This window comes from Dipteris shenzhenensis, chromosome 32, assembly GCF_047967505.1.
Source record: "Dipteris shenzhenensis isolate YYH24624 ecotype China chromosome 32, Dip_SZ_1.0, whole genome shotgun sequence".
In the NCBI taxonomy this organism is placed as follows: domain Eukaryota; kingdom Viridiplantae; phylum Streptophyta; class Polypodiopsida; order Gleicheniales; family Dipteridaceae; genus Dipteris; species Dipteris shenzhenensis.
Genome location: NC_141627.1, coordinates 13,665,768 through 13,690,546, shown reverse-complemented (window position 1 = coordinate 13,690,546; position 24,779 = coordinate 13,665,768). Strand labels below are relative to the sequence as shown.

Sequence of the window (24,779 nt, the reverse complement as noted above, 5' to 3'; positions counted from 1 at the left end):
GAGCCACCAGTAGAGGAGAATCATCAATGGCTCCGCTCGAAAATTGTGTTCGATTTGAACATTGGACCTCTATTTCCTTAGATAATGCGGCCATACATTCGTGTCTGGAACCTTCATTGTCACCACATACAAACCTTTAAAGATATGTTCAAGACACACTTTTGGAAACTTCTCCACTCATTCTGCCAAATCTACCACAGATTATTTGATAGGCATCGCATCATGAACAATGCCCTTAAATCAGACATCATGCACAAAACACAATCCGAGGCCGGATTGTAAACAGGAAGGGGGCATGTTAACTGCCGCAACGGTTAACATTTCAAGCAAGCACTGTGTGATTGTACTTTAGAGCCGTATGGGCCCAAGTTCTTGTAAAAAGAGAGTGAGAGAGGTGAAAGAGAGTGCAAGGATTATCCCTCGCTTCAAAAGGTGGATTGTATAAAAGGCTAAAAGTTTGACTTTGGTCTCCATTATGTACTTGCAAACTTTGGAATACAAGCTCTCTCATTCTCTTCATTCTCTTATAAGTGAGACTTCTTGCTTTTCATTGTGATACATTGTGAAGTCTCATGATTTCTCCAACTTTTGCAGTGAGCACAACAAAGTGCTAGCCTACCCTGAAGGCAGGGGTGGACACTCATTCATAGGGTGGTTGCCCATGTATATTCCACACCATACATTGTCTCATCTTGGAAACAAGTGGGGATTATTGGGGCCTTCTATTCCCAACCCACCTTGAGTTGTTGGGCCTCTTGGTTCAATATATCCATTGCTACTTCATCTATATTCGTGCTCTTAGCTAGTGGAGTTGCCACCTTGGCTTCACTTGTGCTAATCATTTGCCAGTACGAGACACCCTGGATGGAGTCGTACAAAGCTTTTCTGGTTGTGCCTTATCCTTCATATTACCATCCAAGAGTACATCCATTTGTAGCACAACTCAAACAATGTGGCTTTTAGGGTAAACAGATGATCGTGCAATTTTGCATCCCTTAACCCAATGAGGAAGCATGACAATAGTTGCTTATCGCTCATCCTTTCGTGAGGGTCACAATGAAAATTCAAATGTTTAATCCTTGCAATATATTCCTGTAATGTCTCATGTTCCTTCTACTTGACCCATATAAATTGTTAATGGGACTCCATCTCGGACTAGTAGGAGCAAGCGAGCCTGACTATAAAGGCTTTCCTCAACTTCTCCTAATTGATTTTCTCTTTCGCTCCTAAGTCCTTGTACCATTGGCCTGCCTTACCCTCTAGGAGTCACCCCAATGCATGTTGAGAGTTGTGGTGCCATGAGCACATGTAGAGCAAAGGTATGAGTAAAGGGAAAGCTGCCACATGGCATGGAGGAGATATCCCACATGTGAGCAAGCAAATGGATGTAAGTACCCTCACCTATAAAAGGGAGGTTCATTTGAAGTAATATCAATCAAGCACTTTGCACTATCTCAAGATTCTCTTTATGAGTCCAAGCTAATCTATCTTGGAACCTAATTGACTTGAGATACATGTCATGAGCACTCTCTTCATCATGTTTCCACATAGGTTCCATCCACCTTAGAGCACTCCATAGATCCTGAGGCACGCATGTTTTGTCATGGTATCAGAGCATAGGTTTAGCTCTCCTAGTTTAGCTTATTAGTAGTTCACTAGGATTGCTCCCACTCCTAGATTAGTTGTAGGCATGTCTTAGGAGCTCATGTTTTTTCTCTTAGGTTAGTTTTAGTTTTTAGATTGTAAGAATTCCGTCCATGAGAGTTGAAGATTTTCGTTCAATTATTTTGTGAGAGTCCACTCTTTGTGCTGAGAGAGAGAGATAGAGAGGTGTTCCAAGAGAGTTTGAGAGTGTTTCTTTTGTTAAAGAGAGGTGAGAGATTTCAGTCTGAGTGCTAGCGCTCCTTTCGACAAGCAAGACAGCGCTCCTTCCAATGAGCAACAAACTCTGCAGCTCCCCATCTCCAAGAGCAAGCTATCAAGTGCCTCCATAGATGGCTCTCCATCGACGTGCTCAACACGGCCTCTACTGAACCGACCTCCTATAGTATCTCTTGGCGGCTCCATGCACATGGGCTAGCTCCAGCTTCCAAATCTTCAACTGCCTTCCACACAACCAGAGCCTTCAAGCGCTCCAGCCCTCAAGCACGACTGATGTCCTTCAGTCGGCCTTTGCAACACCATCTCTAGCTTACAGCGCAGCTAGCAAGCTTCTTCCACCGACCTCTACAAAGAGCTCTACCAATAGCGCATCTGGTAGCCCACGGGCTTTGACTGGATCATCCCAGCATCGACTGGACGGACTCTCTATCCTCCGAAAAGCCCTTCAACCAACAAAGAAGGCGACTTGACGCAGAAGGCAGCAACTCTCCTCCGTCTCCAAACGTGGCGACTCCAGCGACTGAAGCAAACTGCGAACGACTCCCTCCATTGCAACGTCGACACACAGGCTGATCTTCCATGGCAAGTTCGTGAGTGAAGAGCTCAACCACTTCCTCCTCGGCGTCGAAAGTTGCTACAGTTCAAAAGTTCCCGAGAGCTTTGCCAGAGACCATGGTGGCGCGCTCGTGAGCAGTAGCGATATCTCCGAAGAATCCCTTCATGCAAACTTGTTGTTCAAGGACGTAGCTGCGCAAAGAAGCCAAGCTCGCGAGATGAATCTCTCCTAGCCACACCTCCACCCGTCATCCTCGAGCTCCCTCCGTCGAAGCCGCTCATCTGTCGTCGACCTTCCCTACACAACGAACCTTCAAATCTCCAAGGTTCCTTAAAAAAGTGACACGTGGCAGATAAGGTTTGAACTGTGGTTAAGGTCAACCTTGGTTAGGTTTATGGTTAGTTCAGTTACTTGGATCATGGTTAAGTTAATCTAGACTTGGGTTAACTAATTTGGGTCAGAAGACTGCCACATGTCAACAGTGCCACCTAAGCACACAGCCCCTTGCCAAGCACAGTCCTGCAAGCAACATGTGAACAGCCAAGCCACATCATCAAGGCCCCTCTTCTTCACAGAATCTTCAACAAGCCATAACTTGCAATCCAAGAAGAATTTGCACACGCTCCAAAAAGGAAAAGTGATCGCCTTTTTGAGCTCTACGCGTCTGTTAAGTCAGAATCATTGTATGCAATTAGACACTGCCAATATTGAAAGAATTCAATTGGTAAGACCTTTGCAACCATTGAAAAAAGCAAAGCATGAATGCCAACATTAATGTAAAAAGAATGCCAAAAGCACAAGTGCATGAGATGACCATAGCAGGAAGCATGGCATCCACACACAGAGCATCAAGGCACATGGAAGAACAAAGCATCATGCAGGTAGCTACACCAAACAAAGAAGCAAATGAGTCATCATCAAGCCATGAGCCAAAAGGTGACATCAATGGAATGTACTGAGAAGCAAATACCTTGCCAACCTTGCCTATTATGTTTTGTAATCAAGCCTGACCACCTGAGAGTAGCTATGAAAGCACCCAGGGGAGGTATTGACATGTAGAAGCCACACTTGACCACCTTAAGTAGCATGCATGCACTAAGGGGAGGTGATGGAATGTAACTCACATCTGACCACCTTGCAGTAGCCAAAGGATCATGGCACCAAGGGGAGGTGTTGAGAGTTGTGGTGCCATGAGCACATGTAGAGCAAAGGTATGAGTAAAGGGAAAGCTGCCACATGGCATGGAGGAGATATCCCACATGTGAGCAAGCAAATGGATGTAAGTACCCTCACCTATAAAAGGGAGGTTCATTTGAAGTAATATCAATCAAGCACTTTGCACTATCTCAAGATTCTCTTTATGAGTCCAAGCTAATCTATCTTGGAACCTAATTGACTTGAGATACATGTCATGAGCACTCTCTTCATCATGTTTCCACATAGGTTCCATCCACCTTAGAGCACTCCATAGATCCTGAGGCACGCATGTTTTGTCAATGCATTCACATTGTCTAAGTCACCAATGTCCCCAAAGGTCTTGTAAATCTACTCGAATCTTTCAACATGGGTTACTAGGGGTGATAGCGAAAGTGAGAGAGGGAGAGAGAGAGGAGTGCACACGATATATAGTACATGTAAACTAAGTTGTATTGAACATGAACATGATGATATATATGTGAACCCCTTACGTAAGGGTTAGGGTTTGCCCCTATGCCCTATGCAGATTGTGCAATTTACACCATCCTCAACACCCCGTCTTAAATTGCACTGGGTAAGAAGAGGGTGCATGTACAAGACCTTTTTGTGGATTTCATTTGGTGCATATGATAGCATCCAAAACTAAAAGAAATTAGAGTTATATGTGCGTATGTGAGCACAGTGACGATGTAGCGGAAGCATGTACAATGAGTACAACTTACGATCCCATACATAACATGGATTTTCCCCTCTTAAGTTGTGGGTCATCCTTCACCTTTGGTAATAAAACCCAGAAGATAGGCTGAAACAAAGAGGAAGGAAATATGTAGAAAGTAAAGTCCACTTGGATCAAAGACTGGTGGATCAAAACATGACCACGTGAACAATAGTGTGTATGGCTACATGTTGAACATCTCAAGGATGAACATGTCATAAGTCATCGTGGACTGTGCAGCTGCTTTGAAGAAGAGGCATCCGGATGTGAGGCTAGTATGTGTAGCTATGAAGAACAAATCTTGGAGGTTGTGACAAACAAGAGGGTCACCAACACAAAAGGACTGACAACAATATTTGAGGTATGCTGCAGTAGAACTATAATCTCTGTCGAATGACGCGGGGTCAAAGAGGACCACATAGTCGGTGTGGACATGGTGATCCAAGGGCTAAAAATTTGGGGCTGAAAGTGCAGATATGATACACTGCTCTTCTGAATAGAGGGCCCATGAAACTAACAAGGTACAACCTGTCAAACCTGTATGCTCAACTAATATGGTTCTCTCTCTCTCTCTCTCTCTCTCTCTCTCTCTCTGTCACACACATACACACACACACACATACTCACTCTTCTAACATAGTATAAGGTGCTCCATTTTCTTTTTATGAGTTCAAGCCAAGGTGATCCATTTATTTTTTTGACTTCAAACCCTCTTATATTAAGGAATGTTCATAAGTTGGATTATATTTGAAGATCAGGATGTTATCTTTGAATTGAGACTAAAAGCTCTTAGTTTCTACTATCATAGCTAAAGTTATGAGCTTTTCTATTCATATATTTTCCTATTTTACAAGTGAGTGTTTGCCTTTGTAAGATCTCTAAGAGAAGGAAGAAAGGAGATATTGATGGCTTGAGGAAAAGAGAGAAAGGAGATGTTGAGGAATATATTGATAGCTTAAGAAGAAGAGTCAAAGTAGACATTCAGACTTATATTGGTGGAGATATTCTCCCTACATCATCATCTAAACTTTGTATAGGTTCCCACACACATCAATATTAATCTTAGCTTGATCTTCAAGTGCCTTCATAGGTACAGATTCATGTGCCAAGTTATCTCAAGAAGATTCATAGAACTAGTGTCTAGTAGCTTCGAGGCACCTAAGTTAACATCATGCCCCAACTGATTCTAGAAGCTAGTACCTTGCAAACTCATAGACTTGTAGGGTTCAAAGTCTAGTAGACTCTAGGCACTTGAGTTGATAGCATGGCACTTGAGAAACCATAAGTCACCTATACGTTGAAGTACATCATATAATAATGGTTGAGTCTAGAGCTTTGAGAGCCTCAAAACAAAATCTAGTGATCATATAGTTTTGATATCTCACACATGGAACATACTTATAAATGAATTGAAATGCATGGAATTGAAGATCCATGTCTCAAAAGAAGTCTCTTAGTCAATCTTAAGCTGTACCATGAAAGGTAGTCCATACAAGCTCAATAGATGATGAAAGAGCAAAGTGATGGTTCTAGTAGTATAGCCATCAAGATGATGATGTGGTAGATCACCAATTACATGTGGCATTTCCTTGATTACACTCTAGCATAGATTATGCTATATGTTCTTCCTTCAAATCCATTTTTTACCATATTAAAAATGTTTCCATTCCTTTAGTTCAACCATTACAAGGTACATTTTTCACATCTATTTACTCACATTGTGATTGAGCTTCTCAAGTCCTATTCAAGTCCTCTAAGGATTCACTTCAACTTTGTTAAGGTTTCCTCTTAAACCGTATTCAAGCACCCCAAATCATGTTTTCAAGACTCTTCAATTCTTTGCAAAGGCCAATTTCAAAAGCCTTTTTATGGCATTTCTAAGTCCATTTTCAAGAGAACCAATGGGGCTATAAAAAAATATTTCCAACGTTTCTAAAAAGCCTCATTTAGCCGACACTTCAAAGCTTTTCAAGACCAAATTTAAAGCCTTGCCATATTTGATTTTCAATTTTTGTTTTGTGCAAATTTTACAATTTCCCTAAGAAAATTTGTAAAAGAAAGAAAGTTATTTTAAATTCATTATTGACATTTCCAAACAGATATCAATTACTTCTTCCATGGATTCTCTTTTAACAAGAGGTTGTCTTTCTATTCAAACCATATTTGAATGGCTTCAATGTTGTTGAAATATTCCATTAAGGCAAAATGTTATGAATTTTCTAAGGTCATTCCTCAAGCCAGCAGGAGTGGTTTTCTTCAAGAAAAGGTCACTATTCAAGATAAGATTGGTGTTCTTCAAGAAAAATGTGTTTAAACCATATTGGTCATTTCTTCGATGAAGTAGAAGGCAAGTCATTCTATTATAACCATATTTGAGTACCTCCAATTTTAGTTCTCCACGTGGTAGATGGTAGATTTGGGGAACTAGGATTCATGCATACTACATGTTTCATTGATGGTGTAGGTGCAATGAGACTTGGCACCCCTTGTTGAAGCATATGGTCTTGATAAGCCATAGGTGATTACCAATTATGCATAGCATTAAAAGAGATTTATCCCTTGTTGAAGCATATGTTCCGAGTAAGCCACTCCTTATAACATTGCCCTACTGTGGCTTAAATGAATTAGTGCAATTGTACTCCAACATGTCGAATTTGTTAAAAGTTTGTCAGACGAAGATTGTGTTAGCACACGCGGTAGAGGCAAGAATTATGCAATTCCTGTCAGTAAAATATTTTCCCCAAGTCAAGGATGCTTCAACTCAAAGGGCTTGGTGAATGGCACAGCCGATGGAGAGAACAAAGCCAAGCACAATCTAGAGAGAAAGAGGCGAAAATGTGGAAGAAGGTGGAGTGGCAAAGAAGGTGATGAGGTGGCACTTTGGAGCTAGAGAAGGCTAGGAGCATGACGTGGAAGCTCAAGGAGGATAGAAAGGCTCTGATACCATATGTTGGAGAGTGGAAGTGAAGGAGGACATCATGGAAGAGAGTGTGGGAACCAAATGGCAAAATGTTCCATTGAGTTGAGTGGAAGTCTATGAACAAACTCGTGAGATTAAGCTCAAAGAAAAGATACATCATGCAATGAATGAGGAAAAATATTACTAAAAAAGATCTAGAAAACAACCAAGGTTGAGGCTAAAAGTGCCATCTCAACCTTGTAGTAGACTGAAAGAAGAAGGGGGAAATAGACACAAAAAGAGAATTTGCAAGGGGGTATGATCTCCAAGTTTGTAAGCTTAATACTAATTTTAAGTGCCTTTTCATTCAATGCAATGTGTGCACATGGTAATCACTTTCAAGTAGAGAAGATTCATGTAGAGCACAATGCGTTCTATCATGGAGACATGGAAAACTCTTTACAAGATAGCAAAGCTAGTGCCAGGGATACAAATCTCATTTCATAGGAGATGGATTATATTGGAATCATATAAGACATTCTCTAAGTGAACTTAGAGAATTCAAAGTATTTAGCTTTGATGTCGAATAGTTCAATGTCATATATAGAGGGGATCATGCTACAATGAGGAAAGATTTGAATGATGTTTTTGCCACTATCTCAAAAAACTTTTGGGACAATCTTATAGCCATGCATTGTGATCAAGTAAGCAATTTATATCATATGGATGCAGTTGTTTTACACAAGCATTGTGACCATGTGAGCCATGAAATTATCATGGATTATTCTCTTTAACTCTTAGGTTATTTTTTAACTTGATTGCAGTCGCTGATAAGTGGTGGCATGTGATTCAAGTTTCACCTTGAAAACACCATGTATTCAAAGATGTGAAAGTGGAGAGTTCCATGCAAGGTGTAAATAGAGAACATCAAATCTAGTACTTCTCATATGTCTTGTACACGTGGATTCAAGGATGAGGATACTTTCAGCTCATATGTGTTTTCTTAGATGACTGTCACTTGGGAGATCTACATTCAAATTTAAAAGATGCATGGGAACTGAGTATCGATGATGGAGAATTATTTGACGCTTCTTTGAAATAAGTGGTGAATTACATCCAAATATTTGCAAATGACCCATATATACACATGAGCCACAATTTATCTTCCACAAATCATGTCTATAATTCTAGCCCCTGTATCAACACTTTTATTGATGTTTTTTTTAATGTTGTGAAATGTTTGTTCCAACTAATTTTTACATTTATTTGGATTTTTATGTCAGTTTTTATGCTCGAAAAACATTGACACTTCTTTTGACACGCATCAAACTTTTAAGTCATTTTATATTTTATAAGTAAAAGGCATTAAATTTTTGCATCAAAATTGACAATGTTTTGTAGTAATGGAAATGTACCACTGCATCAAGGATTCGAACTATAATGTATGAATTACCCAATTCAAACATTGGAAAATGGACATGTTGCATCACAAGAAATGGGTTTAAAAGTCTTAATGTTAAATTCTCTGAAGTTCTCCTATTGGTTTTCTAGGAGGTGATTTATGGACCTAGTAGAATGGGCATGACTGATGGTATTGATGTATTTTAGATTTAAAAACTTAAACTTGGATCTTTGTAAGTGACCTACAAACATGTCCTCATGGTAAGCTTTAAGGTAAAGCAACTAAAGAGAGGATGAATATAGAGACTAGGTTGGAAGGGGGTTGATGATAATAAATTAGATTATCCTAGATTTTATAGTAGAAAGGAGGTTTACAACTTGACTAGAGTCAAAAAAAAATAATCAAGTTTGGATATTCACAGTGACATACAAATTTCTTGTAATTAAGGAAAAAAAGGTACATGAACAAGAATTCACAATGGAGTTCTACTGGCTACTGGCTAACTACTAGTAGAAGATAAATTCTAGTTAAAAATTTGTACTGAGGGAATATGAGCTTGAAAAAGAGCATTTGTCATACTTTTTAATTTTCTATGCTGATACATTAAATTGAATTCTAGTTCAAGATTTGTACTATGACTGAATATGAGCTCAAGAAAGAGGATTTGTCATAATATTGATATTTATTTGTGCTGATACATTAGACTAAAGTCATAATAGTGCAAAATCAAGACCCAAAAAGCCAATCTGCCTTGTAGCTATTCCTTCTTTGTTAAACTCATCAATGCATTGTTATTAGTTTGAAAATGAAACTTGGATCCATGTACATAAGAATAAAATTTGAGAGTTGCCAAAACACGACCAGATATTCTAGTTCTATTACTACTAAAAATAATTATTTTGATGCTTATAGTAGTGTGAAATGCATTGAATGTGGAGAACATGTGAGTTGAATATGGAGAACATGTGAGACTTATGCTTCAAAAGGTAGGTAAAGTTGTACGTGTAGTAGTCATCAATGAAGATGAGAAAGTACACAACTTCTCTAGGTGTTCAATGTTGCATAGGCCCATAGAAATCCAAGTGACTAATCTAAAGGAGTTTAATGGCCATTTTTATGAAGTTTTCCCAAAATACAATGTCTACAAAACATTGGTGTAGAAGAGAGGTTGTTAATTATACCATTGGCAACATAAAACTTGATGGATCTATGAGTCCTTGATAATTCATGTTCTTGAAGAGATCATGCCACAATTGATGATTTGAAGAAGAAATTGCAACCATTGAATGAATGGAGAGGATGCTCTGGCCCTCTAACCAAGTGGATAAAGTTGATTCAGTTGAGGGTAAAACTACTTTTCCCTCATGGGTGGCCTCAACTTCACAATGATCACCAAAATATTCTATGCTAGTACCAGAGGATGTTGCTGTAACCATAGAAAGAAGATTTTGGCACAAACTAGGTGCTAACTCTACATTAGAGAGACTAGGATATCTAACCCATTAATGAGTTTGATTAGAGATTTATAGGTACCAATGGCTTGGACTTTAGTGTCATCACATAAGTAAATTGGAATGGGTTTGAAGAAGGGTTAAAAAATCACAAACCAATTTCTGTGGAAGGTCATGTGTTGCGAGACCCTTGTATCAAGGAACCATGTTAAATAAACCAATGGAACCATGCAAAGATTTAAAGTTAACATTTTGCTTGTTCTGCATCAACAAGCAAGCTTCTTTGACCAAGAATTCTTGGTGTGGTCATGAGAATTTCCATTGTGGCTATCCAATCATAGCATCTTCTTGGAGAATCTTCCGTATGAGGGTAAAAAGAGTGAGAATCATAAGCCCACTTTGAGTGGTGATGAAAGCTGACTAGGAGGTTCGTAGAGCAGACATGAGCATCATAACTTGAAAAGGTAGAATTTGGAAATTAGCAAATGCCATCCAAGCTTATTTTCCAAAGATCAAGGAAATCATGAATAGTCTTTGTGTCAAATAGTTGCAGATTGAGCAAATGTCTGTGTGTTTTCAATTTGGTAGATCCATGTGATCATATGTGCTTTTCAATTTGTCCCAAACCATCTTGAGGTCCCAAGGAATGCAGTAATTGAATTTGACTATTGCCACAATGAAGGACGTTGTCAAAACAATCCTCTCAATCAGCAAGGGTCCATGATTAATGTAGATCAGAGAGTCAATCTAAATGCCAGAGATAATTTCCCAAAATTCAACATCAAGAAGTCTTTAAAAGGATTCGAGTGCCATAATGAAGTAGAATGGTAATGATCTCCATCCAAGATCTTCAAAATATGGCAATAACATGTACAGATTGACGGGCCCAACCCTTAGTTAATGCAAGTATGGTTGATGTTCTAATAGAATCCTCCGATTTGTTCCTCTTGCTAGACCAGATTAGTCTTTGAAGAGCTTTTACATGATCTCGGTTAGGAAGTGAAGCTTAACTAGATTTAGGCTCCTTTCAGGTAGCCCCCTAGACTATTGAACAATACTAAACTAATATACCTTGAATGGTGTAGGAGTTGTATTTAGCTAGCTATCCAAGTTAACTTGGACCTACTCTATGAATTGGGACTAGAATTGGATGACAACTACTTTGACATGTGGAGCATGCATGTCGAATAAAAAGCTTGTTTGCCAATGTGAACTCTGATCTAGCCACAATCGATCAAAATTCTTAAAAAGATTGAAATTGCCAAAAACATAAATTGGTGCTTAGCCATTGCTGAAGAAACCCCCATGAGCAACCTGTGAGCTTGCTTATGGCCAACCCTCTATGGCCCTTGACAAATAGATGTACATTGTTGATGATGAATGAGAGCACAAAATAAGGTTAATGGGGTGGACTTGTTGGAGCTATTGTGTGCCTCCCATTGGTGAAGCTACCCTTTGTACCATCTTAAGGTTATAATAAAGCCCAGACTTGAGCACAACTTAAATCTTTCTAGGTGGCTATGGAGTATTCTACTTACATCCTCTTGGTATTCTGGTCTACTCATCCAAACATTGAAGTGATGCATTGAATGATATGATCTCTCATCCCTTTGAATGATTCCTTGTTGATGAACTAAAATCTTTTTCTTGATACCTCTTAATGTTATAGATTCTCCTTGTGCATTAGATTTCTCTTGCAAATGGAGTCAGAGTCCCTCGTGAGCCCTCTCAATCCTATGGTGAACTCCTCCACATAGTGGGATTATCTTGGCCCTGATTCACATCAAATATGGAATTATAGCTTTGATTTTAGCCCTCCTAGAATTATGTTTTGCTTCTCAAACACCATAATGAACACGTTGAACAACTTCATCCCCCTAAGTACCAAGCTTGGAAGGAGCCCCAGAAGGTACTCCCTACCCAGCAGCTCTGTTGCACCTTATTAACCAATTCCTATATGTGAAAATGTCTATGCCTAGGCCCTCACCAGTGCGTCCAATATGGCCAAGACCGCCATGCATGCTATCCCCTGGCCCTAGTGGTCTCGGAATAGCTAATGTAGTGCCTACATGACCTGGGAACTTTCACAATCTAGTCCGAGGGCTGCCCAAACTTTGGCAATGTTCTTAATCCACCACCAAATCCTCCTATCAAATTGCAAACTATGCTTGTAGATGAGGCTATGAGAGCACTAGGAATGGGAACTGCACTGCCAACTTTTGTTGGAAGAGACACCAGTGCTTCAAGGAGTAGGCCAATCACCATCTCCAAGCCCATCACTAAGTTTCTAGGTGAGGGAGATTTGGTTGGTGTCCCACATAGAAAGGTTCGAGAGAATTTGTGAGACCTTCAAGAACATAGGTGACCTAGATAAGGTTAATGCATTTGTGCTGAGCCTAGATGACAAGTTAGGCCAATGGTATAGGGCTCTAGGCGTAAAAGAGAAAATCAATTGGGAGACGCTTAGAAAAGCATTCATAGTGGGTTTGACCCCATTGGTCCTAGATGGAGCCCTATCAACTAGTTGTATGAGGTTAAGCAAAAGGACCATGAGACCTTAAGGGATTATATTTCAAGGATCATACACCTAAACTCTGGATGTGATCCTCATGAGAGGAGTGTCCATTCTACAGCTACAGCGGCCAAGCATGCCAAAATAAACTAAAAGCTATGAGGTAACCCATTTGCTTTTGCAATCTTGTCGATGAAAACCTAAATCAAATTTTGGTTGCTTCATATAGAGGCTTTACTCACAAAGGTTCATGTACAAGAAGCATTGCAAGGGTCTGCCTACTCTAATTTTCATCAATCGTTTCATCCCCGCCGATAATGTGGAAGGCTACATGATCAAGGTGGAAGTCTTTACCAAAGATTAGCTAGGATGGGGAAAAGTCGAACCAAAGAACATAGAATTTGAATAATCTGAATGTGACTTTGTTTATTTGCTACTTTTTTTTTTTGTTATATTTACTTTGTTGCCTTCGTGGACTTCTATTGTCTTTTGATCTATGCTCCTTCTAGTTCTACTAATGCTGAACATGCTTTAGATAAGTCCAAGATACACCTAACTCCCTATTGCAAAAACTTCCTCTCGATCCCTCCTACCCAAAAGCATATGCTTGTAGTCATGACATGATCAAGGGTTCTAAATATGTAAATGGATTTTTTTCTTTCCTTAACTCATGCACCCACTCACCCACCCATTTGGCCCTATCTAGAGGCACCATGCCTTGGGCCTACCCATTTATGAACAAACATTGCAATGGTAGGGAAATTAAAAGTGAAATACAAAAGAAAAGGGGGAACCAGACATCAGCTTCCATAACTAGATCCATAGGTTACTCCCACCAAGAAGGTTCCTTCAATGTTTTTTTGGATTATATTAAAAAAGGGAGGGTCAATCCTAAAGTAAAAGAAATTGGCTAACTATGTCGGGGAAAATGCCCATGCCCTATGCTTAAAAAAAGCACTTCAAGAACCAAGCCTGTGGCATAGTGAGAGAATGATAGATAAGAAAATATCTATGACTGAGAGTGGTGTAGTGCAGGTGTTGGCTACCTAGTATGAAGGTGCCTACAATGTCGCAGGCCATGCCCTTTTATGTTTTGTCAAATACCTCTATTTACACCTCTAATCGTCAACCAACCCTTGCCTAATTTATACACATTCATCATGTCGCATCCATACATACATCCTTAAGTCCATCCATACCCATTTGTCCTTATCTTATGTCCCTCTATTCTATTCTAAGGTTATTCTCTTATCTATGGTTTGGTCATTTCCCTTGGAATTCGCCTCCATATCTTAGCTTTAGTATTTGTATTACATTCTTTTGCATCAAAAGGTTTGAATTATCCATATGCCCTTGTAGTCCTCTCTAGAATAGCTTAAATTTCTCTATTTTTGACACCACCTCTTAAATTGCACTACATAAGTAGAGGAAAGGGTGCATGTATATAAGATATCTTTTGGATTTTATGTTTCATATAATAGGCAACAAAAAAATGAAAAAAGTTTTTAGGGTAGTATTTGCATGGTGAGCACATTGACTATGCACTAGAAGTTTGTACATTGAATAAAACTTAGATCTTGTACATTAACCTTTACTTCGCCCTTAAGTTGTCAATAATGAACACCAAGATGTTGAAATTTTGAGAACTTGTTGAGGAAAAGTTTGTTTGTGAGGATATCTATTGTGTCTAGACAGTAACGAAGGTATTTTTCTTTCACTAAGGACTTTTTCATAGGTGAAATGGTAATGCACTTCAATTGTATTTTTCTTTGGCATGAAACATGGGTCCTTTCCCAATTGAATGCTACTGATATTGTCAAAATCGTGTAAACCCATTTTAAACCTATGGGTTCTTTGTCTACAGGTAAGTCTATCCAAGTCCATGTTTTATTTTTTATAAGAGCATCATCCTACTCCCATCTATAGCATGTTGCCATTTTGGAACTTTTGTTTCTTCTTGAAATTATGTATGTCATCCGTTTCCATTATTTTGTCCATAAATGTAATTATAATTCTCAAATAGAGTGGCATCTAGCAAATCATCTTCTACTCTAGTGGCTTCTTCTCCCAACTTGACACAAGACATGTGATCAGCAATGTAGTGTTGGGCACCTTTGCAGACCACTATCTTAAAATTGAATTCTTGAAGCAAGAGGAGCCATCTGGTTATTCTTCCTATTGTACACACATGGTTCACAAGATAAAGAAATGCTTGATGTTCAGTGTAGAAGACAAAATCATTTGCTAATAAATAGTGTCAAAATTTCTCAACACTATACACCATTGCTAGGGCTTCTCTTTCGATAGTGGTATAGTTGATATCTACATCATTAAGTTGTCGACTGGCAAAGTAGAATGGGTAGTCTTTCTTATGTTCACCAGGTTGTCAAAGCACACTCCCAATTGCATACTTGAAGCCATCAGTATGAGCATGAAAATCAATATCCCAATTGGGAGATATAAGGATGGGTGTTGTGATTAGGTGCCACTTTAAAAGCTCAAAGGCTTGACACTCTCCTCTCCATAAGAATTCCACTATTAATTTGTAAAGTGGTCTAGCTATCATGGCATACCACAAGATAAATCTTCTATGGTAGCCGACATGTCCCATAAAGACCTGTGCACCTTTGGAATTTGGAGGAGGAAGCAATTCCATGATGATTTTGATTTTGTCCATGTCAATTGCAATCCCATGTTGATAAACAATATGTCCCAAAACAACTCCACACTAGGTGGCTCCTCAATAATCACCTAGTTCATGGGCGTGATACGAGTTGGTGGAGGTTGAGGACCTAAAATTCGTGACTCCTTGAATAGCTAACTGTCCCTGATTAAATTGATTTGGTGGTGCAGGCAAAGGCAGAGGTTGCCTCTATTGGTACATGGGCTAGGGATTGATCTTGGGATACCGACATTGAGAGGGCTCATGATTTCCCCACCTAGCACAGCGAGCACATTAGAGTGCGGCCTAGCTCGAAGGCGGGTACACTCATTTGTTGGGTGGTTACCTGTGCACACTCCACACACACATTGTCTCTCTTAGGGAACAAGTGAGGATTGCTTGGGCCTTGCCTTTCCAATCCCCCCCTGAGTTGTTGGGCCACTCCGTTCACGAGATTGGTGGCTATATCATCTATAATATTCGTACCCTTAGGAAGTGTGGTTGACTCCTTACCTTCACCTGTACTAATGGTATTACCTGTGTGGGATACATCCAATGAAGGGGCTTGGGACTTCTCATGCTAGGCCTTGTCCTTCATATTGTCATCTAAGAGTACATTACTTTTGTTGCACAGCTCAAATGATGTGGGGTTTAGGGTGATGAGAATCTTGGCATCCCTTAACCCGAGGAGGAAGCGATGCAACAATTGCTCATTGCTCATAGTTCTTTGTGCTCACAAGAAGACATCTGACATTGGTAGTAGAGCTCTTTGGATGATCCATGATGACGGGTGTGGCAGCAGTATCCATTGTATTAGCAACCTTTGCTTTTATGTCATCATTGTGGAATGAACATTCTCTGAATGAGAAAATTTTCCAAATGTAAAGTGTTTATTAATAGTCAAAGTAATCAAGGATAGCGCTACCAAAACTTTTGTAGCATGATCAAAGTAGATGTTCCATGATCAATAACAACATCTTAGAAACAATGAGTCTCTTCTTAAGTGGATCAAAAAGACGGTATACCTTTGATTCTTCAATATGTCTACATAACCGATTGTATCTAGCTTGTACTTTACCTTACTATCATATTCGAGGACTTAATTTACTTTCTAGTTTACTTTTCCACAGGAGACTTGAACTCTTGGAAAGAAGGAAGTGCATAGGATTTCTACTAAAGGAAGTAGATCTATGTCTTTTGAAATAATCACCTATGAAGGTGATGAAATACAAGGCATTGGTCAAAGACTTGGTGGATACATACCCCCAAATATATGAATGAGCAATCTATAGTATGTTAGTGCTTCTAGACCAAGAAATTACGAAAAGTTTGTTAGTGTTACTTTTTGATACAACATGATTGATAAACATCCTTCTAAAAGTAAGCCCATGGGAGGCCTTGAACCATGCTTGACTAATTGAGTGAAACCAAGATTTTGAAATTGAGGTGCACATACCTCTTGTTCCAAAGTGTGCTAATCTGGATTATGATTAGAAATTGTCAACACTCTCGTGATAAATTTGAACATCCTTCCAATCTTGGTACCTTTCGTGATGCCTCTATTTGGATTGTGCAACTTACAAATTATGCACCCCATATCTCTAGGCCAACTTAATGAGTCAATGGAAAGAAAGAAAGCATCACCTATGATGCTTGGTTGCCTATGTCACTATAATGAGGAATATTCTAATCCCATATGTCGTGTGTGGGTATTGTTACCCATGATAGAATTCTCTTTAGCATTATGTTTTGGATTCATATCTAAAAACCCTTATTCTTCATTAAGACGTGTGATTGCTTGCTCATGATTCAAACCACCAATAGCTGCATCATTGTTCATATAATTTAGACTTTACAACTATGCTTTGAGTGCTAAAAGCTCTTTGTTGTGTTTTCTCTTGGGGATGATTCTAATATGTATCATTTTAAAAATTAGCATTTTGATTTCTATGTTGATTACTAATGCAAATGTTCTACCATTGGCCATGTCTCATTGTGTCTTGAAGCATTCTAGTTCCCAATGATGGTTATCCTTGACTTCACCATCCTTGTGAACTACAACACCATCATCTTGTAGTTGGTTGCAACCTTAACACTATTCAAATCTCTAAGAGCCTATGCTCTTATGGGAGCTTCCTCCACACATGAGGAACTTAAGGTTCCATGGCCTCATCTATGAGCTTCATTATTCCTCGCATTCGGTACCAACTCCCACATTTATGTTCCTCATTCCTCAAGCTCCTCCTCACACTCCATGGGCACTACCAAGCTCCATCCATGGTCTACTCGACATCGCTTGTTGTGTGGTAGATCATGAGCTAGAAGCCCCCAACCATATATTGCCACTTGGCAAATAAAGTGCATATAGCAAGGTGACATAAATAACATGTGCCAAAGGCCACGTTATATTATCCTACCAACAACTTTGAAATGGTAAAGACAAATTTGAAACACGTCCACAAAACAACTAAGATGCAGACCTCGTGCTAATCACCCAAGAGTGCACTTGTAATAAGAACCGATTTAACAAAACAGAATGTCAGCATGTACAAGATAACACAGTTCAGAAGTTCAGACTTGAGTAATAAGAAGGGTGTAAAGTGCAACGATAACAGCAATGTATCGATTGAGGATCAAGGATTGGGATGTTCTGGTCTCCATGAAAATTGTGATTATGAATCGAAGAAAGTCGCCCTTTTCTCATGTGCCCTTCGGTAAGTGGGTGGAAAAGTATCATAACCAAGCCAGACACTCAGCACACCTCTGATGACTTCAACCCCATCAGCCCATAGTTGCTTCCAGTTAAAAAGCTCTAGAACTTGTCATATTATCTCACACCAATGCTTATGACCACAAATAATAGCAATGACGTGTGGATTTGTATGTGTTGTCTTGGTGAACCCCACAGGGAATTGTATGTGTTGTCTTGGTGAACCCCACGGGGATTTTTAGGGTGTGGATTTGTATGTTGAACCCCACAGGGGAAAAAGGTAAAGACAAAGATATCATTTAACCTATAATTGCATGCCCTTTCATGGCCATCCAATCACAAAACTACCCAGCAACTTCTCTAATTTATTACTATCAATGAGAGCTAGTAAGTACAAACTTTCTGATAACTCTTAAGGAATTCCTGACAATATAACCAGCTTTATTTTCTTGAATGACTATAAATACATTGCAGAAAGCTTTTCACCAAAATACCCTCAGAAGATAATGCTTCTGCACTCAAGCTGCCAGAAGATATTATTCCTTCTGCTGCTGTAATCTTCTGGAGGTTGCTCCTACTTTCACAGTCAAGCATTCTCTGAAGTATTCGCAATATCCAGTCTGCTATAAAATCATCTGCCTTAACAGTTGTCTGGTGTCACCAACACAGGCTAGGGTGGGCATTAAAAAATTGCAACCCGCTCCACAACCAGGTAACAAGGCATGCAGATCTGCTTTTCAATCTGTCTTGAAACATTGAAGCTTGTGAACCCTTCTCTGTCCCACAAATTTGCTTCAAGAATCTGTACATTGAACAGACCAGTGGGCTGGGCCAAAAAGAGCCATGCCAGGCTGAGCGTCCAGAACAAAATCCATTCCACAGGGCTCCAAAAAACTTTCAAGCAGGCACCATCACTCTCTCCTCTTTGCTAGGAATAGGAAGATTTTCTTTCTCCTGCTTTATTTTGTCTTTGTCCATCCTAGAATCTTGCCTTGATATCTCTAAGGTTTTGCCAGCCACAGGCTTTTCCTGACAGTTGGGTTCTTTGGGTTTAGGCCCATTGTCACTTAACTTTGAAGCAGTAGAATTCAGCTTTGCTGTTTTCAAACCATCAGCTTCACCTCGTTCTTTAGGAATCTGCTCACCAATCTTAGGAAAGCATTGAGGAGACCACAGCTGTGGTTTCACATCCTGCACCACTTTCTGAGGACCAGGATAAATTGGAAAATCATCCAAAATCGATGTCCTTGCAGGGTAGCTTTTGAAGATGTTGAGCATCTCGAGACCCTGCTGAAGATGGACCTGGAACCAGTCAAATGTCAAGATGCTCAGTACACGTGCTCTCCAACAGACATCTCCACACAATTAAAAGCAGGCAAAAGCAAAGTAGCCAGAGCAAGAAGTTTACAACTTACCTCCTGTGTATCACGACTATTAGTCACAGGTTTATTTTCATTGTTTTCCAAAATAATTCTACGGAGTTGTGAATTGGGAACATCCTTAATTATATGCCACTTCAGTGGAAAGGAACCACTCCACTTGTGTTGCTCCCAGAATTCCATTGTCCTACTGTAGTCTACAGTACCTGTCATCTCTGCCACACCACAGAACTGCCTGCTCCCATTAACCTGCCAACCCGGACACCATATGCATGTCAGATAAAAGGTCTATTCAGCATCCATTGCACACATAACCGTCCTTTGTAAAGATAAAGGAGAAAAAACAGCAGGCCAACCAAAATATGACCAAAAAAGAAAATTTGACTTACAGAAAAGAATAGAAACACAGGGCAACCGCGGGGCTTCCCACCAGCTCTGCGTTGAGCATCCTGATAAGCTTCGTCCAGCTTCTTGTTCCCATTGGGAGTACTTGCCCAAACACCATATTGTATACTTTTATGGACATTATCCTCACTGTAGGACTTGATGATAAAGTGCTTAGCATCATCATACTTGGTAGCAAAATCAGCTGAATTATACTGCTCCCCATTTGGAAGACAAGCACCTAAGTCTGTGTTAGGGCCCCCACAAGATGCCTTGAAGCTCTTCATGACAGATGGCACCTGCTGACCTCTAACTTTTGAAACCCATGCGTCTTTGTTTTGCTCATAAAGAGTCTCCAGAGATGGACTCTGACAGTTTACAAATTCATTCCCTTTTCTTTCCTGCTTATTATTATCAGTCAAACAGCCATTCACTTTAGCATCTGTCCCATTTTGAGCAACAACAGAATCAGGAATCTCAGTCAAAGTGAGACTTCCTGTGGAAGATTTGACCCCTGGAGGTGGCAGGCCACTCTTAGGAACGATGCCATTCATTGCAAGAGGATTCAACAAGGGAGATTTGTTTGGTTGGACACTGTTTGTAGGGCCCCTAGGCTGAGGGACTACTGTTGGGACTGTAACAGCGTTGCCCTCTTTCTGCAATCCCTTTGGTTTAGACGGTTCAATCCAAGCAGGAGCAGATGCTCTGAGTGTATGAGATGGAGTATAAGAAACAGCAACTGCTGGGATAGCTCCCTTCTCCCACGAAGCAGCTTGAGGAACCATGGTCATGGGAAAGCCAGGCATGGGCCCTGCATATGCACTCATGTTCGTGAACCCACTTGACATAACCACACCCGTTCTTCCTGGATCTTGAGAATCCAGCATCATCATCCCCCCTGCAGGTAAGCCTGGAGACACAGGAAAAAACTGTCCACCAGGAGCCTGCTGATAATAGGGTTGGGGTGTGTATGGATAAACCTGAGGTCCGTACACATACCCATTATTTACAGAGGCAGGAAACTGCATCCCAGACGACAGATTCCCACAAAAGGGCTGATTCACGTAATTATAATCCATAACCTGTAAAAACAGACCAAGTAGGTCAAGAGGTCTAGAGTTCAAAAGAAACCAGGACACTAGAGTCAATAACGAGCGATGGGAGTCGGCAAAATGATACTAATATAACAACGCACCTGACTTTGATAATGTACACCGTCCATCGAATAAGGTATGAAACCGTGCATGTTGATGACAGGAGTAGGAGAACCTGAAAAGAATAATCGTCAGATAACAAATAGCTCAAGAGAAGGATAGAATTTTAAAAAGAACTCACAAGCAGTTTGAATGGTGCCCTCTGCGGATGCTTGCCTGGATACAAGTTCCCATGCGGAGGAATAAACCCATGTGGAGCTGCAACAAATGTCAGCTCCGGATAATCATCCCTGGATCCATAAGAGCTTGCCGCGTCTCCTGCTGTCTCAGACGAAGCTATACTCCCGCTGCTGTTGAGTGATTCACTAGGCGGGCTAAGATGCATCTGCTGTTCTAGTCTAGTCGAAACAGCATCCTTGTTTACAGGCACCTGAAACACGTATGAGAAACACGACGCAGAAAATTTAGAAGCAGACTTAACGTTAAAGAAAAGTAACATGTAACACAAGATTTACGCAAAAAGCCTCACCTCGGGAGTTTCGCATGCCTTTCTGTGAGCGTCAATCTTCATACTATCAAGCTTGCGATTTAGTTCTGCAATCAGAAGGAATTAAGGAAACGGCGATAAAACAATAAAGAAGATCATACATATAGTTCGGGAGAGAGGTTAAGAGATTCAAACGACACCTATGACGAGGTCTCTTGATAACTGAATAAACCACAAAACCAAACCCTTTCAGTTTCGCGGGCGAGCAGGCGTATACGAGCGGAAGACTCAATTCAAAAGGTCCACATACATCAGGATCCAGCATACGAGAAACTAGCGTAAATTGTAACTACTCAAGAAAGGATACGATCAACGGATTGCTCCGGGACAGCCATGGCCGTGTACAACCGAAAGGATTCTTCCCCTTTGCAGCACCTAGATTCGCAGTGCTACGCTGATCTGAGTAGGTGTTGGGCACTTTGACTCTACCGATTTTGAATCGAGAACAAGAAGCGTTAAAAGCAACGGATCTTGATCGGAAGCGAGCCTGACCTAGACTGAGAGAGGCAGAGAGATACAAAGGGGAGCCGGCAGGCCGACAAACCGGCAGATCGATGAGTCTGCGGCCGAAGCAGAAAGGAGGAGGCAGTTGGGTCAGAAGTTAAGGGGATCGAGCTAAGAATTGGGCAAAACCCAAAACGATTCTGCAAGGCAAAGGGATGGGCAACAGATAAGAAGATGGGCAGAGGCGGTGGTTAGGAGTAGAGATCCAGGGGAGAAGAAAGAAAGCAGAAAGCGAGCACAGATTCCGCACACACAGCTTTCTTTAGAGGGCTGATATAAACAATTGCAGAAGACACCTTCAGAGAGAGGAGAGTTGTCAAAGGGCTGAGAGAGAGGAAGCAACAGGGGCCAAAAAATCAGGGCTATGGGAAGGTGCTGCTGGTGATGAGGGTGAAGGCCCAAGGGTTTTTTGTGGGGTCTGAGGCGATGAAAGCAAAGGGCGGGGGGGGGGGGGGGAGAAGGCAGAAAGAAAGAGGGCGGTGGCAAAGCAAAGGTGGGAAGGAAATATTCCTTCAAGTGGACCGACAAGGTGTTGAAAGATTTTGAAGCTTTAGGGGAAGTGGGGATGAGAGGGAAATTTTGCAAAAGGAGATCACAAGAGATGCGAGGGGGTTACGGATTCTCTAACAGAGAGGAAGGGAAAGAGAGAATGAGAGAGCCAGAGAGAGAGAGAGAGACAGAGAGAGACCAAAATCAAATGGGAAACCGCTACTAGACGAAAGTAGTGGGAAGGGTACTTAAAGGAAGTTGGGACTAACAAAGATTCACAGTCCGGCAATTCTTTATCACAGAGAAAGAGAGAGAGAGAGAGAGAGAGACATACACACACACAGAGCACCCAGGATACCACCTTCCTTAGCATCAAACATCAAAGCCCAGCCATTCTCTTGACCCTTTATCAAAGAGAGAGACCACACACACACAGAACAGAAACCACTATAGCACCAGCCCTAAAAGAGACAGACAGAGAAAGACAGAAAGAGAGAGAGAGAAACACACACACACACTCACAGAACTCAACACACACACATACGCTCACCGTAGCCTCCAGACAGAAAACCCACTTCGCAAATTATCACCACAAACCTCGCCACCCTCCTTCTTCCCTGATCACCAGCCGTTTCTGACGCTCTCCAATGAGCGCTCACTACACAGCAACCGCCTTCCCACCCACAAATACACTACACCTCAACACCCCTTGCAAACAAGCAGCAAGTCCGACAGCAGAAGAGACACACAGACGGCGCGAGAGAGAGAGAGAGAGAGCGCGCCCACGAAACAAACACTAACCTTTCAATCCTCTTGAATACCACCGGGTTTGTTTTTATACGCCTCGGGTTTGTTTTTCGTTTCGTATATAGCAAAGGTGCTTCTCCACACCTCCAATAAGGAAAACCACCCACCTCCACGTGTAAATAGCCCAACACCAGGTGGCAATAGGGGCTAGATGATTGGTTCCTCAACAAGAGCCTTGCAGATACCATGCGCATTGCGGTAGATGTCTCCACATGATCAGGTTGCAATTTTTTTGTCAGAAAGTCTAGCGGCAACTTCCTCGACGCTATAGCTTACCCCTCGCAGGGCAACGCTAACAACTTCTCGTCTCCTTCCTCTTTTCCCTCCCTCTTCGCCTCCCAAACACAAATCGCACGACACACCGAGAGGAAGAAGAGGGAAGAGAGGGAGAGAGGAGGGGATTAGGTGTGTCACACTACCCCTCCCCCCAAACCCAATCACCAATGATCCTCTAATCCAATCAAAACATTGCCACATTGCAATTTGAACCTAGATCTGATAACATTTTCATATAACCAAGAGGACCCCGAACAAGGCTATAAGATGTGCTCGGTAAAAAATGTGTATATTGTTGTGCCGCCATGTGTGAACATCACATAATGGCCACCATCCTCCCAAAAAGGTATTTTTGGCTGCCACCCCGTTTGAACACAGCCTAAGAAATACACCAAAAAAATCACTCATAAAGAGGATATACATCACACAAGGGGTCAAAATTAAATCAAATAAAACCTAAACAATATAAATGTTAGCATCTTATCTAATCCACTTGGAAGCTCTACATAAGCTTAAAGCCTGGTGCTGACATTGTAAGGTTTCAATCTTTGACATGTGAAGACACAACATGCTTATGTGGAATAGGCCTTTGCCACTCCCAAATCCATCAACCCTATTACGATCATGATTCTCAAGATGTCAATCTTTTACTAAAACATTGCACTTGCAATGTAAACCCTACCTTAGGGTCTAAATAACATGGGAAAAAGAGAAGTCACAAGGAAGCACGACTCTGGTCTACAAGATTTGAGGTCAAATCATGATGTTTTGAGATTTGAGCTTAATCATGTTGGTGATGCTCACCCTTTTTGCCAAAAGCAAAACTTTAAGTATTGTAAATTTTAGTTGTAATGTTCGAGGTTCAAAGGTCAAACTTCAAGAGAAAAAGGGGTGGAGGCCTTTTGATTGAAGGGGTCATCGTGTGTGAAGAGGAGAGCTCTATGACCAAATGCACGCTGTGGATGGTTAGCCTTTCATTTTGATTGGGATAGGCTTCTTTCTACAAAAACAATGTTGATCTCGAGTGTAATAAAGGGGCTATAATGGCATAAAGCTTTTCCTTAGCGCCTGCTAGTAGGGTTGTCCCAGCCCTACTTTAAGTGCCCCACGATAGCTACATTACTGCATTGCCTTTTCTCTCAGCTCTACAATGCCAACCTAGCAACTCTATTTGAAGCAATTCTAATTAATGGCTAAGCATTGTGATCGGTCCATAGACATTGATCTTCCACACGATTGGTTGAACAACTTGCA

The 24,779-nt window shown here is 40.9% G+C and overlaps 1 protein-coding gene across 1 annotated transcript; it reads right to left on the bottom strand.

Annotated features, from left to right (window-relative positions):
* Window positions 1-18,335: 18,335 nt before the first annotated feature.
* Window positions 18,336-23,128, bottom strand: LOC147880330 (uncharacterized). The gene is made up of 7 exons (XM_087370536.1): window positions 21,757-23,128; window positions 21,432-21,496; window positions 21,119-21,332; window positions 20,944-21,017; window positions 19,754-20,830; window positions 19,401-19,613; window positions 18,336-19,287 (listed from the first exon to the last, which is right to left on the bottom strand). The coding sequence occupies exons 1-7, from the start codon at window positions 21,782-21,784 to the stop codon at window positions 18,883-18,885; spliced, it is 2,076 nt and encodes a 691-aa protein (XP_087226662.1). The 5' UTR covers window positions 21,785-23,128; the 3' UTR covers window positions 18,336-18,882.
* Between the last annotated feature and the right edge of the window lie 1,651 nt (window positions 23,129-24,779).